The 17244-nt window shown below is 37.3% G+C and overlaps 1 protein-coding gene and 1 long non-coding RNA gene across 4 annotated transcripts; both read right to left on the reverse strand.

Moving 5' to 3' along the window:
* Nucleotides 1-7198: 7198 nt before the first annotated feature.
* LOC140878444 (uncharacterized) lies at nucleotides 7199-8158 on the reverse strand. Its single transcript, XM_073282047.1, has one exon. The coding sequence runs from the start codon at nucleotides 8156-8158 to the stop codon at nucleotides 7199-7201; it is 960 nt and encodes a 319-aa protein (XP_073138148.1).
* Nucleotides 8159-14267: 6109 nt separating this feature from the next.
* Nucleotides 14268-16455, reverse strand: LOC140883654 (uncharacterized). Of its 3 annotated transcripts, XR_012150439.1 has the most exons (4): nucleotides 16265-16455; nucleotides 15999-16066; nucleotides 15392-15564; nucleotides 14268-14562 (listed from the first exon to the last, which is right to left on the reverse strand). It is a non-coding gene; the product is annotated as an uncharacterized lncRNA (long non-coding RNA). The 3 variants fall into 3 exon arrangements; XR_012150438.1 differs by having other exon boundaries at nucleotides 15392-16066; XR_012150437.1 differs by having other exon boundaries at nucleotides 15999-16455.
* Nucleotides 16456-17244: the final 789 nt, after the last annotated feature.

Raw genomic sequence — 17244 nt, forward strand, 5'->3', positions numbered from 1 at the left:
GGGATTGGCTTGGTATCTGCTCGTGACGCTCAGAGCATAGGCCACATCCGGTATGGTAAATATCATCCCATACATGATACTACCTATGGCTGACGCATATGGCACGTGTGTCATCTTCTCTATCTCTTCGTCAGTCTTGGGACACATAGACTTGGATAGAGAAACTCCATGACACATAGGTAGATGTCCTCTCTTGGACTCATCCATAGAAAACCTTTTCAATATGGTGTCGATGTAGGTTGATTGAGTGAGTCCTATCATTCTTTTAGATCTATCTCTATAGATCTGAATTCCTAGAATATAGGATGCCTCACCTAAATCCTTCATCGAGAATCTACCTGATAACCATATCTTTGTTGACTGCAACATCCCTACATCATTCCCCATGAGTAGGATGTCATCAACATAAAGTACTAAGAATGTTACCGCATTCTTAACTACTTTTTTGTACACGCATGGTTCCTCCGGGTTCTTGATAAAACCAAAATTCTTTATCGTTTCATCAAATTTCTGGTTCCAACTTCTTGATGCTTGTTTGAGACCATAGATTGATCTCTGAAGCTTGCATACCTTATGCTCGCTTTCCATGGATGTGTATCCCTCAGGCTGCATCATATAGATCTCTTCCTTAATGTTTCCATTAAGAAATGCAGTCTTTACATCCATTTGTCATATCTCATAGTCATACCATGCTGCTATGGCAATAAGGATTCTTATGGACTTGAACATTGCGACTGGTGAAAAGGTTTCATCATAGTCAACTCCTTGTCTTTGAGTATAACCTTTTGCCACCAATCGTGCCTTGTAGGTCAATACCTTTCCATCAGGCCCAAGCTTTTTCTTGTAGATCCATTTGCATCCAATTGGAACAATTCCATCGGAAGGATCTACTAAAGACCAAACTTGGTTAGAATGCATCGAGTCTATTTCCGATTGCATAGCTTCAAGCCATTCGAATCCGCATCAGAAATTGCTTCCTTGAAGTTTCTTGGATCACATCCAATGTCGGGTTCACTTTGATCCCCTTCAAGAAAAAGACCATATCTAATAGGAGGCCTAGAAGTCCTCTCGGATCTCCTAGTAATAGGCGTGTCTTGTGATGATTCTTGAGGTGTAGGATCGCTATTTTGTAACTCGGGTTCTTCTCGAATTTCTTTGAGTTCCATCATCTTGCCTTTCTTATCCAATAAGAACTCCTTCTCCAAGAAGGTGGCATTCCTTGAAACAAACACTTTTGTTTCAGCAGGATGATAGAAATAATATCCGATTGAATTCTTCGGATACCCTACAAAATAACATAAGATGGATCGACTATCCAACTTATCTCCCACTGTCTTCTTCACGTAAGCAGGACATCCCCAAATCCTCAAGTACGAATACTTAGGAGTTTTGCCATTCCATAACTCGTATGGTGTTTTATCTACTGCTTTAGTGTGGACATTGTTTAACAACAATACCGCCGTTTCAAGCGCGTAGCCCCAAAACGAAGGTGGGAGCTCAGTGAAGCTCATCATGGATCGAACCATGTCCAACAAAGTTCGATTGCGACGCTCCGAAACACCATTAAGCTGAGGTGTCATAGGAGGAGTCCACTGAGAGAGAATCTCATTCTCTTTTAGATAGTCCAAAAACTCGGTACTTAAGTATTCTCCACCTCGATCCGATCGAAGTGCCTTAATACTTTTACCTAGTTTGTTTTCTACTTCAGCCTTGAATTATTTGAACTTTTCAAATGCTTCAGACTTATATTTCATTAAATATAAATACCCATACCTAGAATGATCATCAGTAAAGGTAATGAAGTAGGTGTTGCCACATTTAGTACCAATCCTAAATGGACCGCAAACATCTGTATGGATCAAATCCAACAGATTTTGACTACGCTCAGGTTTTCCTTTGAAAGGAGATTTAGTCATTTTTCCCTTTAGGCAGGACTCACAAGTAGGTAGAGAGTTAATATCAGACATATCAAACATGCCCTCTCCCACTAGCTTGTTCATCCTCCTTGAGGAAATATGACCTAGCCTAGCATGCCAAAGGTTTGCCGGATTTTGACTATCGTCCTTCCTTTTAATTGTTGTTACCGGTTTATCAACATAATTAATTGGAACGTCTTTTAATTTTAAGCTATATAGATCGTTTTCAAGTTGTCCATTTCCAATCAAACATTCATTCTTGTAAATATTGCAAATCACATTCACAAAATTGCAAGAAAAATCATCTCTATCAAGCATAGAAATAGATATAATATTTTTGACCAAATCCGGAACATATAAAACATCTCTAAAAAATAACTTAAAATTGTTCTGCAAAACTAAATAAATGTCTCATATGGCTTTGGCTTCGACTCTAGAACCATTCCCGAGCCTTAGCTGGGTCTCACCCATCCTTAGCTTACGACTTCTTGTCATCACCTGCAAATCATTGAAAATGTGAGATCTACATCCGGTATCCAATACCCAAGAAGAAGTATTAAGCAAAACATTTATTTCAATGTAAAACATACCCTTTGCAGTTTGCAATTGTTCCAGGTATTCCTTGCAGTTACGTTTCCAATGACCGGGTTTCTTGCAGTAATGGCAAACGTTTTCATCTTTTATCCCATTTGAAACCTTGGCCTTTCCCTTCTTATTTGGTACAATCTTCTTGGGCGGGGCAGAACATTTCTTACCCTTTCCACTTGGTCCTTTCTTAGAGTTAGAAGAAGAGCCAACCAAGAATACCGGTTTATCCTTCTTTAGTGTGGCTTCATATGTGACAAGCATATTGACCATCTCTTCAAGGGTGGCCTCTATTTTGTTCATATTGAAATTCATCACAAAACCGTCAAACGATGAAGGAAGTGATAGAAACAACAAGTCCGCGCTAAGTTCATGCTCCAAAGTCAAGTCGAGTGTTACCAACTTTTCAATGAGCCCAATCATGCGCACCCCATGCTCACGGACCGAAGTCCCATCTCGCATGCGGCTCGTCATGAGCTCTCTGACGGTGGCATACCTCTCTGATCTTGACTGAGCTCCAAAGAGTTCCTTGAGGTTCTTGTGAATGTCAGCAGCATTCACGGTATCCTCGAATCTCCTTTGAAGCTCATCAGACATCGAAGCCTGCATGTAGCATTTGGCCTTGATATCATGGTCCCACCATAAATCAAGTTTGGCCAACTCTTCCGTACTTGTATTAGCCAGGGCTTCCTTCGGAGGCGGCTTCTCTAACACGTAGAAAGCTTTTTCCGAAGTAAGAATAATTTTCAACTTACGGAACCATTTCGTATAGTTTGCGCCAGTCAATTTGTTTTGTTCGAGAATTGAAAACAGTGGATTACGAGAAGTCATTGTAATAGTATACTGAAAAGGAAACAGACAATAATCAATGATTGTTTAATTAATTTACTAAGACATAAAATATGGCGAATTTTAATTTTATGAACTACACTCCCACTATTTTAACGATTTCACTACCCTCTAGTGAAAATGGAAAACTGTTTTCCTTAGTGAGAACATGGAGTCCAATTGACAAATCATGATCCCGAATAATATCAGTCAACCATAATTTTCAAAAGGTAGAGCCCAATTACTTCCAAAGTAACCCCCATGTTTTTACCTCATGTCCAATAAGGGTCCAATAATATGACGTCGTTTATTGTGACATGTCAAGATAACCCATCAATATTAAGTTGTCATGGACGGTCGCCATGTGGATCCCCAATAATATGAGCCAATCCCATGGGAGTTCCACCCAACTTACAACATGTGTCGATCCAATGTACAACTTTTCGATGAACGGGCCCCCCCAATAATATGAGCCGGACCGTATCCGCGGGTAGCATCTCATACATTGATCGTTGATGGAAGGTAGGAATATTTAAACAATATTTAAATTCCCTTTTTATTAATCTTGATATCAATTTTAAATCATATTTAAAATGAGGGATTTTTAATTTTGAAAATTTGTCTCATCATGCAATTTATGTATGCTTGCGGGATTCATACAATTTAGTCTAAACATGCATACATCAATAATATCATATATTATTTAAGGATGATCGATCCCATTAACTAATCGACCCGTGGTTGCCAATCACGAGTCTAAGTCCAATCCTAGGTGATATGCAAGTATGCAATGCAATCCTATTACATTGAGCTTCCAATTTACATTTTTTCGGTCTTCATTGTCTGCTGGGCCCACCATTTCTTCAAATCTTTGTCTCCCACTAAGTCTAATAAATTTACAATAAATTTCGATGACAAATATGGGATACATTTTTAGGGGTGGGAACGGGCTATAAACCAGGCCCATTTTTATTACATATGACAATCATATTGGGCTATAAACCAAGCCCATTAATAAACACCAACAACAATAAGACAAATGTAAATCACCTAACATACACCTAAAATATTGGTCATGGCAATCGATCATCCTTTATCCATTAATTAATTCAATAATTAAATAATTGGATAAACATGCAAAGGCATCATAATTTAAAAGATAAAATCATATTTTATCTTATCCATCCATAAGATCATATCTTATCATCAATTGTACCAAAATAATTAATTTTATAAAATTTAATTTAACGGATAAAATTTATAAATTTTCCAAAAATTCAAATTTATCCAAAAATCAATTTTAAAATTTTCGGACTCGAACAATTCGATCCGATGCCTCGTGAACCAATCAAAAACAATTTTCGATCGGATCAAAAACTAGAATTTCAAAAAATTAAAATTTTAATTAAAAATAATTTTTCCGGGCTGCCCGGGACAATCCCGGGCAGCCCGCGCCCCAAAAAGGGGCCCGGGCTGGGCAGCGAAGTTCGCTGCCCTGGGCAGCGACGTTCACTGCCCGATTTGCCCATTAAAATTCAATTTTAAATTTTCGTTTTGTTTCAAAAACCGAGGCTTAAAAATTTTGTACAATCGATTAATTTAATCGTTTGATCTGAGCAACCTGTCTCTGATACCACTGTTGGAAAACGTGTTCAGATAAATTAAGAATTGATACCCGGTGCAGCGGAAGTTTAAAATTTTATTTTATTATATGGAACGATTCCATATATGGGTATCAAAACTTTTACGATTAAATTTGTTCAAGTAAAAATAAAACACAGTTAAAATTTTACCTCGTCAAGCAAAGGCTTGATCGTGGACTCCAACAGAATTTAATCTGCTCTTCTTGTAAATCCCGGGAACCGATGACAGTCACGATCTATCTCCGGAATTAGGTCCACGAAAGAAAAACAGAAACCCTCTGATTGACTGCACTAGAAATCAATCAGAAGTTTTACGTAGAGAATAAACAGATATGATCTGTTAATTCGATTTGTAATTTTTCACAAAAATCACAAGTCGAATTTTCTCTAAAAAGGGATAGAGGATTTCAAAAATCCCCTTGAAAAATCTAGAGTGTATTTTCGAAAATTGCAATATACAATGTGTCTAATTTTTGAACCCAACACCTTTATTTATAGATAATTTCTAGTTATAATTGTATCAGGACTCTAACTCCTTAAAGCCCACAATCCATAACTTAAGCCCAACAAGCCAAGCCTGTTGTTATAGAAATTAATATAAAATTTATCGTGACTCCGATTGATAAACTGATTTCACCAATGTGCACAGAAACCATTTCTGCATCTTTTAGAGTCAAGATAATTTTTCTGAATCCGAATTCAGTGATTTCCAAAAATGTCCATCCCTATGTCATTTTAGGAAATCCCACTCCCTTTAGTTAAGAAGTCCAACTTCTCTTTCATTAAATTTAACTCTTTAAATTTAACTATCTCTACGGAGTTTTAGTAATCCATTACTTGTGTAACCCTCAATGGTTCAGGAATACAGCTAGCCGTGGGCTCACAACTCCTTGTGACTCGGAACAATAATTTCCGACTTACCCATCGAATCATGGTAAGAGCGCCTAGCAACATCGCCCCATGATTCCCTAGGTATTACTGATAGTGACTGCAAGAACCAGTAGATTTTGGTTAGCGTACAGTACGGTCCCTTTATCCAAATATCCCGATCGAATCAACAACCATTGGTGCATCGAGAGTCGTTCGAGATTCGATAACTATGCTTAACATCTTGAAGATCTATTAGTGACATCGCATGTGTTACTAGGAAAACCCATTAACCAAAAACACATCATGTACTCTGGCCAGATATTCGTCACACTAATATCTCCTCAGATCGCATAGGATATCCACACTCGCAAGTATGTGGTGAATCCTTGACAACAAAGCATCGACTTCTATATGTGTCATAACTGTACCCAATCCCGACACCTGATGACCCTAATAGAGTCGGTAAACGAGTCAAAGTACAGTACTAGCATATAGAGTCTCAATGATGTTTCAAGTAATAAGGACATTTGGTGTACAACCAAAACCACGGACTTTATCCACTCGATAAGTGATAACCACTTGAAAATTCCGAATAGGGTAGTTCGATCATTCATCATATGAATATCCATTTGCATGCTTTGAACATCTCTATGTTCCATACCAATGAAACATGGTACTCGGCATCGCAAATGCTAGTCTCAATCTCGAGCGATCCTTATCCTTATTTGCGGACGGCTCAATTGACTAGGAACAGTTTAGAATATACAGTGACTATAAGATGTGTTTCATGATAGTCATCCCCATGTGCTACCACATCTTACATACACTATAGTATATTCAAGGTCTTTATCAAAACAACAATAGTACATCATAATATAACAATATGAAGAAAGATAAAGTCAATGCCATTATAAAAGTGTAAATTATATTAAACAAAAGATTGTTTTACATAGAGTCATAAAAGCCCTTAGCCACAAGTTGGCTAACCGGGCACCCACTCTTTCAGATGAACCATAATTTCCGCACTAAACCCTGTGATTTCTGACACAGACCAAGCAAAAACATCCTTGTTCTTCTTCAAGCAGTCAACCAATCTTTGCTTCACTGATGGGACGAGATCAGCAGCTAATTTAACAATCTGAGCTCCCGGGCTTAATTCCACCTTCTCATGACCTTCTTCAGACATCAGAAGAAACTTCTGACCGAACACCCTCGATGTCCGACCTACTGAAACCATTCCTACCTCCTCCTCTTCTTCTTTGCATCAAACTTGACCTCATTCACATAACACAACCGAGCTGCCTTCTGATCACCCCAAACAACTCCCACTTCTCTTCCACTTGGGAACTTTAACTTCTAATGATAGGTGGATTCCACGGCTCGGAAATCACTCAGGGCAAGGCGCCCCAATATTCCATTGAAAGAGAAGGGTGCATCCACCACCGTGAAGCAAGCCATTTTGGTTACTCTCTGCTCTCCATTTCCTGGAGATAATGGGAGCACTATCTGTCCCAATGGTTGCAAAGCATGACCCGTAAACCCATACAACTCCGTGGTAATTGGGTCCAAATCAAATCCTTCCAATTTCATTTGGTCAAGGGTTTCTTTGAAGATAATGTTCACCGAGCTTCCAGTATCCACAAAGATGCGAGCCACATCATAATTGGTTATGGTCAAAGTGACCAATAAGGGATCATTATGAGGTATCACCACATCCTTTAAATCTTCCATTCCAAAACTGATGTTTGGATCAGCAGGACAGCTGAGCTGAGTATTTACCTCGAAATTTTCCAACCTGCGCCCATGAGCTTTGCGAGCCCTTCCTGAGTCTCCATCTGTAGTGCCTCCTGAAATCATATTAATCATGCCCATGTGAGGGTGATTTGAAATTTGCTCAACTCTATCTTCCTGACCATTTCGCGGAGCTCTTCTTTGAGGATCAGGTTGGTTTCCCATTTCATTTTCCTGATTCCTCCACTGAGGAGCTCTACCCTGACGAGGAGGATTTGCTCTTTGAGTCAGTTCAGCCCTGATTCGAGCATCCTCAGAAATAATTCTTTGCACCTCCTCCCCTAACCTCTGGCAGTCATTAGTGAAATGTCCATATTCTTGATGAAAATTGCAAAATTTATTAGATGGAGGTAACCGTGGGCCTCTTTCAGCGTTTCGGGGTCTTGCAAGCACCTGTCTTTCCTCACATACCTGCATCGCTTTTTCCAAGCTTACTGAAAGAGGTACATAAGGATAAGGCCCCTTACCCCTACTTATCTCTTCTGCAACCCTCTTCCTTCCTACTTTTGTTTTCCCTTCTGCCATTGCTCCTAACTTGGCACTTGTCTTACTCCCAGCTGTTCCTTCCTACCTCATTTGCCTCTGCGCATCCTCCAAATTCACATACTTCTCAGCTCGACTAAGGATCTCATCGTAAGTCAAAGGAGACTTCTTGACCAAGGATTTGAAAAACTCTCCTCCCCTCAACCCTTGAGTGAAAGAGTTTACCAAGGTATCAGCAGTGGCAGCAGGTACTTCCAGAGCTAATGTATTAAAGCGCTGAACGTACTCCCTCAATGGTTCCACTTCAGATTGCTTCAGATTAAACAAACCGAGGGAAGTCTTCAAATATTTTTTGCAACTTGCATATTGGTGTAAAAAGGCTGAGCTGAAGTCATTGAAATTTTGGATGCTACCGGGCTGTAAGAGGTTGAACCATTGCTGAGCTGACCTCACCAGGGTAGTGAGAAAGACCCGGCATTTAATTGCATCCGAATATCTATGCAACAGGGCTGCATTTTCAAACCTTCCCAAATGTTTCTCTGGATCTGAGGTCCCATCATACTCCCCTAATGTGGGCTGCTTGAAATTCGCAGGGAGTTCTTCATCCAGAATAGCCCGAGCAAAAGGGCTTTCCCTCTGCATAGGCCCAGGACGACCTCAGACCTGCCGACCTAATCTCCTGATCTCTTCCCACACCGCATCCATTAGGTTTGGCTGACCTACAGGCGGAGGGGGAGGAGGTGGTGGATTTTGACCTATGGCCACTTGCACCGTTTGAGTGATGAACTGGCTGAGCTGATCCATAGTCATATCCGCCACATTTCCTCCTCCCCTTCCTCTTCCTCTTCCTCTTCCTGCCATATCAACACCTTACTTAAATTTCCCACGGACGACGCCAATTGATATATCTCAATAAAGTGATTTCCTTGGATGAGCAGAAGAAACGCCTCCAACAAAAGATGAACTGCTGCTGACCTGAAACCACGAACAAGAGTGTTAAAGGGGGCCGGAAGGTGTTCCGGCGTATCTCCTCCGACGCTCAAGTCAGATGCTAGGATAGCGAAATATAGAGAGTGGTGTGTGCACGCGAGTGAAAATTAGAATCCAAATAATGAAAGTGAACCTGGTATTTATAGGAGAGAGCTCCGTATTTACCGCTTACCTTCCTTATCCAGAACCCGAGAATCCCGGGATCACGATCCCGAATATCTAGGCTGAGATCTCGCCCGAATCTTGTCTTAAACATTGATCCTAACATCCTAGCTGGCTCACCAAGGTTGCCAAACAAATCTACCGAGCTAACTCCCTGCTGACATCAGGGCTGAGCTGAGCTCCCAAAATTCCCGACCTGCCATGGCCGAGCTGAGCTCCCAAAATTCCCGACCCGAGCTGGTAATGATGGTGGAGGAACTTGGCCGAGCTCCCGAGCTGAGCTCCCAAAATTCCCGACCCAAGCTGGTAATGATGGTGGAGGAACTTGACCGGGCTCCCAAGCTCCCGAGCTGAGCTCCTGACCCGAGCTCCCGACCCAAGCTGGAAATGGTAGAGGAGCTTGGCCGAGTTCCCGAGCTGGACTCCTGAACAGATTCTGGTTGATTAGAGATGTTTCTTTTATATTAGGGTCATCGATGAGCTGAGGTGGTTTCCTCCTCCGGGTATCAGTAATCACTAAAGTAAAATATACTTAAGCAAGTAGTTTTAATACTTCTATGTACACTATGTTTTTTGTTCGAGCGTCATCTTTGTTATGTATTTCAAGCCAATATTGAAAATAATATTCTTATATACACTATATCGCATATATGTGTGTTCTTGATAAATAGCATTAACGATTGGTCATCAAAGATTATATCATTACATATATTATGACAGACCTTTCATGATCTTATAATTCATCCGGAGAAGACCTCATGTTCTTGCACGTGAAGGTACTTGGAGGACTGCGAAAAAATTTTGATGTTTCTCGTAAGTTTTGTATTTCATGTTCATTTATTCCGAGCTAAGGTCTATAATTTTTTTTACATTCATTGGATCATTGATTATTTCGCTTGAATTGAACCAATTTCATTTACATATTTAGTCATTTCTTTGGAAGAGATAAGATAGACATAATAAACATGCGATATAATAAACACCCCATCAGCTAAAGTGAAGGATAACATAGATTCTTCAACTTTATTCAAACTGTTAGAAAAGAAAGCAGAGTCTTGTACAATAGCTTATACAAATTGCATAACACGAACGATGATCTTGCAATCCGGACACCTTGTAGACTCAACCGTATGCGAAAACAGTACTCTAATGCATCCCACAAAAGATTGCCTACGCAAGAATTGTTCGATAGCAGGATAATCTCTTTCACGACATTGAATCTCAAAATACATCTCACAGTGAGGATTGCATCCACAATCGGGACAATTGTAAGCCGAGCCAAATCGAGATTTAATAGATTTATTATGAATATTATGACCGCTCAAACCTTGCAAGCACAAAACATCCATCGATGCCCTTATATAGATAGGATAAACCAATAGGAACGTGAAATGACGAGACTCAATGAGCAAAGTAATTTGACAGTGTGTTGAATGGTAAACATTCATGCTTGTTTAATTTACTTTTAATTTTAATTAATGAAGACAATGGCCAATGACCGAAGAAGCCTAATATAATCTAATCCATTAATCGTCAGCTTTAATGAAGACAATGACCAACGAACAAAGAAGCCAATTTAATCTAATCCAGTCGTAAGGTTTAAAAAACCTACTATACCCCTAAGTCTCTTTGCTAATGAAAAGCAAGCATATTACAGTAAAAGGATATTAGTGATATTTCACCATTGCAAACATTCATGCTTTTATAAAGGTAATAATAATAAATAATAATAATAATTGCAAACATTCATGTTTTTATAAAGGTAATAATAATAATAATAATAATAATAATAATAATAATAATATTATTATTATGGGAAAATTGCTTTTTTGGTCCTGCATGTTTGTCACTTTGCGATTTCAATCTTTTATATTTTCAGATTTCAGTTTTAGTCTGCTATCTTTATTTTTTGACAATTTTAGTCATTTTTCCGACGTGGAGCTGACGTGGCACCGATTCAGTGCTGATGTGGAGCTGACGTGTACAATGTCACGTAAGTATTTTCGAATAAATAGGACCGAAATTGCAAAAAATTGAAACATGCAGGACTAAAACTGAAATATAAAAATTTAGAGGACCAAAATCGCAAAATGACAAACATACATGATCAAATTTGCAGTTTTCCTTAATAATAATAATAGATTTATATAAGTGACTTGTACAAAAACACAAGTGTTCCCTGCTACCCAACTTGAATCATTGCATCAATTATTTGAAAATGTGATCCAATTTTGATATATGTATGTACCGTGTGCTGCATTATATATTATATTTTCTCTTCATCACATTTTTCATTTTGATATATGTATATACTGTGTGCTCTCCAAAAAAAAAAAATCGAAGATGGGTTGGACATGTTGAAGAGGTGAGAATTAAATTATTGAACAGGTTAAACAGGTAAAATCTGTTTGTTTTAACACTAAATTAGATGGAAGGATTGAAAAACGAAGAACTATCACTGAAAACACGATGACCAAATCAGGAACGAGACCTAAAATTAGCGACTAAATTGAGAATTATCTCGAGTCAAAATTAAAATAAACTCATACAGTCGTTCACTTGCACCGGCTAAACAAGTCGTTCTGTCTATTTTAACAGCTAATTAGACGAAATGACTAATTTCGAAAAGCATTCTAAAATTGAAAAACCAAATTGAGTTAATTAAAAAAATAAGAGATGAGATCGGGACCACGTTAAAAAATGAGAATTGTCCCATCAAAAAATCATTTTCCCTCTATGTAATGCAAGAATATTTTGTTAGATTTTGCATTTATTTCTAAATACATTCGACAAATTTTAAATAAAAATAATTAATTGCATACAAAAAGATTCCTAGTTTTGTTTATTAAATATTGAACGATAGTAATATAAATCTAGTACTGTTATTCACTTAATTTCAAAAGTAATTTATAAGTGAAACAGTAATTTGCACAAAGTCTGGTAGTCTTCAAATTTCTTACTCTAAGTCTCTCCATCTTTATAATATAATAATAAATATTTTTCTTAGAAAGGATCATGAAACAGACGACAAAATATTTCCATTTATTCGCGATCTAGGCATTTGGTGGACCTCCGCCTTATTTTGAAAAAGAAAATGGCTATTATGTAATTGGGATCGTTTACTGCGACAATACATTTATATTTCATTGACTAACATTTTTTTAAAAATGAAATATATAATTAAAAAGTTCGATAATAGTAATACATAGAATTATTTTCTAATATTTTAAGTTTTATTTGTCGTAAATTTATAATAATTGTTGGACTTTAAACATTTGTGCTTTTATGTGAATGAAAAATTGTGCAAGAGATTGGACTTGTTAAGTGGATGGATAAGTGAACGAAATGATAAGTGTCCCACACTGAAAAATTAACTTGGAATATGTGATGTTATATTATGTTATATTTTATGAAGATGTAAGAATAATTAATTAAGATGCTCTATTTTCGAGGCCAGTGACACAATTTATTTTGAAGAACCATTTATTAATTTTTAAAATATATTGTATTGTTGAATTTTAATTGTCCCATAATCTCTCCAAGTTGAGTACATGGCATGCTATATTTATACGCCCACGCATTCAGATGGAACTTCCCTTCCAATTCAATGTTCATGCATGCTGAATTATATTCAAGTTTGACCTCCAATTTCATGCCATAATATATTGTGTTTCATGCCATAATGTATTGCATGTGATGTACGTGATATCAGAAACCTGAATTATTTATTCGTTGTTATATCATCATAATTTTTTCGTTGTTATATCATATTTTTTAATTTTATATCGTCATTTTTTTGATATCATATTAATACTTCTATGAAAAAAGTTCAAATTGTTCTGCATATGGAAAAAATTAAGGAAAACCGTGTATATGTGCGCACACATATACACATTTGAGTAGGCTTTTAGAAACACCAAAGTTATAATTAGAGTAAATTTGTAGGAAAAATAAGTTTTTTGGTCCATTAATTTGTCCATGTTTTGGTTTTGGTCCATTAACTTTTTCGATGTGAGTTTTGATATACTAACTTTGCATTTTTAGTATTTTTTGGTCCAATTGCATACGTGTCAACTTCTGATTGATCAAGTTAAAAAAAAACATTTATTATTCAAGATGAAAAATATTAGAGTAGCTAGGAAATATAATATTTTTTTTAAATTAACCTCTTTTCAAGTTTGCTTGAACTGGGAAGTAAATGTTATCTTCGGAGTACTTCCAAATTTATTATTAGAGGTGTCAAAATGGGCTAGGTCCGTCAGGTTGGCCCGCCCCGCCATACAAAATTGGTGCGTTTGGTTGGCAATTTCCCAACCCGCCTAAAAGATGGGCCGGTCTGCCCCGCCCCGCCTAACGGTGGGTTGTGGTGGGTTGCGAGTTGGCCCGCAAAAGCCTGCCAATTTACACGTGAGTCCGTCGGATTTGCCCGTCCCGCCACCTAAAATAGGTGGGTTGGGTTGATGTTTTCCCAACTCGCCTAAAAGATGGTCCGGCCCGCCCCGCCTCGCCTAATGGTGGGTTGCGACGGATTGTGGGTCGACCCGTCCCACTGACCCGTTTTGACACTTCTACTTATTATGTCAATTATCACTACAAGAAATTTTATTTTTTGCGACGTGATAGAACGTCGCCATATGTAAGCTATAAGCATCGCGGCATATTTGGTGACGCAAAAACGCGTCGCCACGCTGCGTTGCAAAATGTGCGTAGGCAAATGTCAGGTTGATCTTTCGCGACACCACACTTGTCGCGTCGCCAAAGGTGCTGACATTTCGTGACGTGTTTGTGGCGTCGCAAAATGTGTATTCACCGGACGGGGCAGGTGTTCGCCGGATGATATTGTAAACATTCCGCGACACTTGCAAAGCGTCGCGAATTGTTTTTTTTCTAGAAAAAAAAATTGTATTTTACATTTGCCGTCAAAATGCTTCATAAATGTTTTTTTTTCAATTAATATAAAATAAATCAATGAAATAAGCCAAATTTAATAAAAGTGCAATTTACCATTAATTAATCAAATATTTTTCAAATATAATCAATCATGTCCAAAAACACATTATTTGTCAAATAACCATTAATATGTTGCAAACGAGAAAAAACTTGCAAGAGGCTGGTGGAGGTAACAGAGGAGATCGAGACAAATAGCATGTTGGTGCAGACAAGAAAAATAAGCACGACCTGCCGAATATGCTGAAATAATGCCACAAATCTTTCATGTTGCCCACTATAGTTTGTTACTCATCATCTCTCATTTGTTGGCCAAATTTTTTCACAAGAATCCTAATGCTTTGAGCCTGAAAAAATTAATGAAACAAGTTAATATCATATAAATTGTGAAAAATATATATATATTGAAATAAAACTTACAACATGGATCTTAACCCATGGAAAGAATATATCAGATATTAAACTTCACTTCTGAACTAATACAAAGTCAAGAACTTAATCAAAATTTTTAAATGGATGAATTGAAGCTGTAAAGTGAAATCAAGTAGAAAGCAATGCTAAATTGCTAATCAAGCCTACCATAATAAGGCTCCGTTACCATACAAATTAAAACTACAATTGAATCAAAATTCAAGGGAGCGGGAGCGCCTAAACATACTTTATATAAGGATAGCATCAGTGTAATAAAACTAGAACCATTATACTTTGGTAGCTAATTAAGATGCTTAAAATGATCAATATATGTACAGTGCATTAGCATAAATTGCACTACAGTGATTATTGAAGACAACCAAGATCAAGAATAAAGTATCAAAATATTCTAAGTAAAAACAACAATTGAAAAAAAGAAAGGACAACAATAATTATATGATATCGTGAATCCTGAAAGTTTTAAAGGCTCAGAGCCTAGGATGTGGAGTTATTTCAGATTTTTTTGGCATGTGACATGCTCCATCACATTATACAGAACCAAACTTGAAATAGAACTGAAGATGAAGGATATTGTTCTATTGAAAACTTTGTTGTGCAAGGCTTTGCATGGTCATTGCCCAACATTCTACCAGAAAAATAACAAAAACAAAAAAAAAATTGTTGTTTACCGGTGCTTCAACAAGATTATAATGAAAAATAAGGCATTGAAAACAGAGAAACAGAAGTTAAGCCAATGGAACCTACCTCAGTTCTTTCCCAGCACGCTGAATCATGATCGAAACTAGCGTATTATTGGCCTATGTGGCTACTGCGGTGAAGTCAATGTTGTAGTACAATGAGTCTACAACACACTTGTGGAAAAACGAGCATGCAGAGGCAGCTTTACATAAGCATTGAGTATCAAGGGAAGAAAATACCTGGACAGTACATGAAGTTAAGAACTCAAATGAGTGAAAGGTGGAAATTAACTAATCAAGTAATATTTGCATCAACTTTGCCGAAAACCATCATAAATATTTTCTCTATCCCAAAGCACGGTAGCGTGTATAGAAATGCATTTGAATTTTGAACCACCACTGTTTAGATGACATAAATGAATCTAGACATAAGATTAATATAAGCCAAAAAATGTTAGATGACATAAATGAATCTAGACATAAGATTAATATAAGCCAAAAAATGTCCTCTTCAAGTAAAAATCACATAACCAGCGATTCATTTAAGAACTAGAATAATAAAAAACATAAATAAAATGTGTCTCAAATCTAGAAAATCAGCTCAGCGAATCAAGTTTCACGACAGTTATATGAATTCATTAAAAAAAAAGATGTAAAAATAGATTGAGCCTTACCTAAATATTTGGCAGAAGTTAAACGAATTCTGGCAGCAAATAAATGCACAATCTGTACAAAAGAAAACCTAAACCAACAAATAAATGAATTTTTTCATTTTTTCAAACCTAATTTCTGTAACTCGTCTTTATCGACATACCTCATAAACATAATGGATGAAAAAGAAGGAAAAAACAGAAAATTTGGCTTCTGTAAGAACTAATTTTTACACAAAAGATATAATCTGAATAAAACAAAACTTAAACAAAATAAATTTAAAAATTACCAGTAACAGAGGCAGGCGGCGGACGGCAGGGAGGGTGGCGGGAAAGGGGTATTTGCAAAAGAGGAAGCGATCGTTCTGGAGGCCATTGAAGGGGAGGAAATCAGGCGGTCGGTGGCCAGGGTGGGAGCGTAGGAGCACTTAATGGTTGTTGAAAATTTCTGGCGGAGAGATTTAGGTTGAAACATGGGCGAAGCCAGCTTGGGCCCAGTGTGGGCTGCTGCCAACATTGGGCCCAAAAAAAAGTAGTTGTATATATACGTGTATGTTCAGACCCAATAAATTATATATATATATATATAATAGAAAATTCTAATGCAATTTATGCAAAAACTAAATTTTTTTTGAAATTTATTGATGATTTGATATGTCATTAACATGATCTTATTTAATATATAGTGTATATATTATGTATAAATTGTAAATTCAAATTTATATTTTTAAATGCTATTATTTTACATGTTTAGTTATTCACATTAAATCCAAAAAATGTAGCGACCTAACCCGGATCCACTACCTAATCAGAGTTTAGAAGCATAATTAAACATGCATTAAATAAAGTGTTGCGGAAGACTTAAATAAAAACAGACCGGCAGAATACAACCGGTTAAATAAATTCGATTATACAACCCAATCGAATAAATAAGCTAAAGGTAAAGACCTACAGCTAATCCTGCTGTCCTCACTGGTCTCTGGCTACTCCAAGCCTCTGGTGCTCAATCCTGCACCTACAACTGCCCCGTCGAATGGGGTGTTCAGACATACAGAAACACTGGACGTGAGCTCTAAGCTCAATACGAAAGCAATGATATATATAATATATGCAACACATAAGTGACTTTAAAATCAAAGGTTAAATCACTTTGCTCCTGGCGCCTGGAATACAAAGTACCGGGCAAGAGAGCGACTCCGCGTGGTACTCGTATATTCCCAAGACACGAATCCTCAGGAAGAATCGCCTCGACTGATGGAAACTGTCATGA

Source organism: Henckelia pumila, chromosome 2, assembly GCF_033568475.1.
Source record: "Henckelia pumila isolate YLH828 chromosome 2, ASM3356847v2, whole genome shotgun sequence".
Classification (NCBI taxonomy): Eukaryota; Viridiplantae; Streptophyta; class Magnoliopsida; order Lamiales; family Gesneriaceae; genus Henckelia; species Henckelia pumila.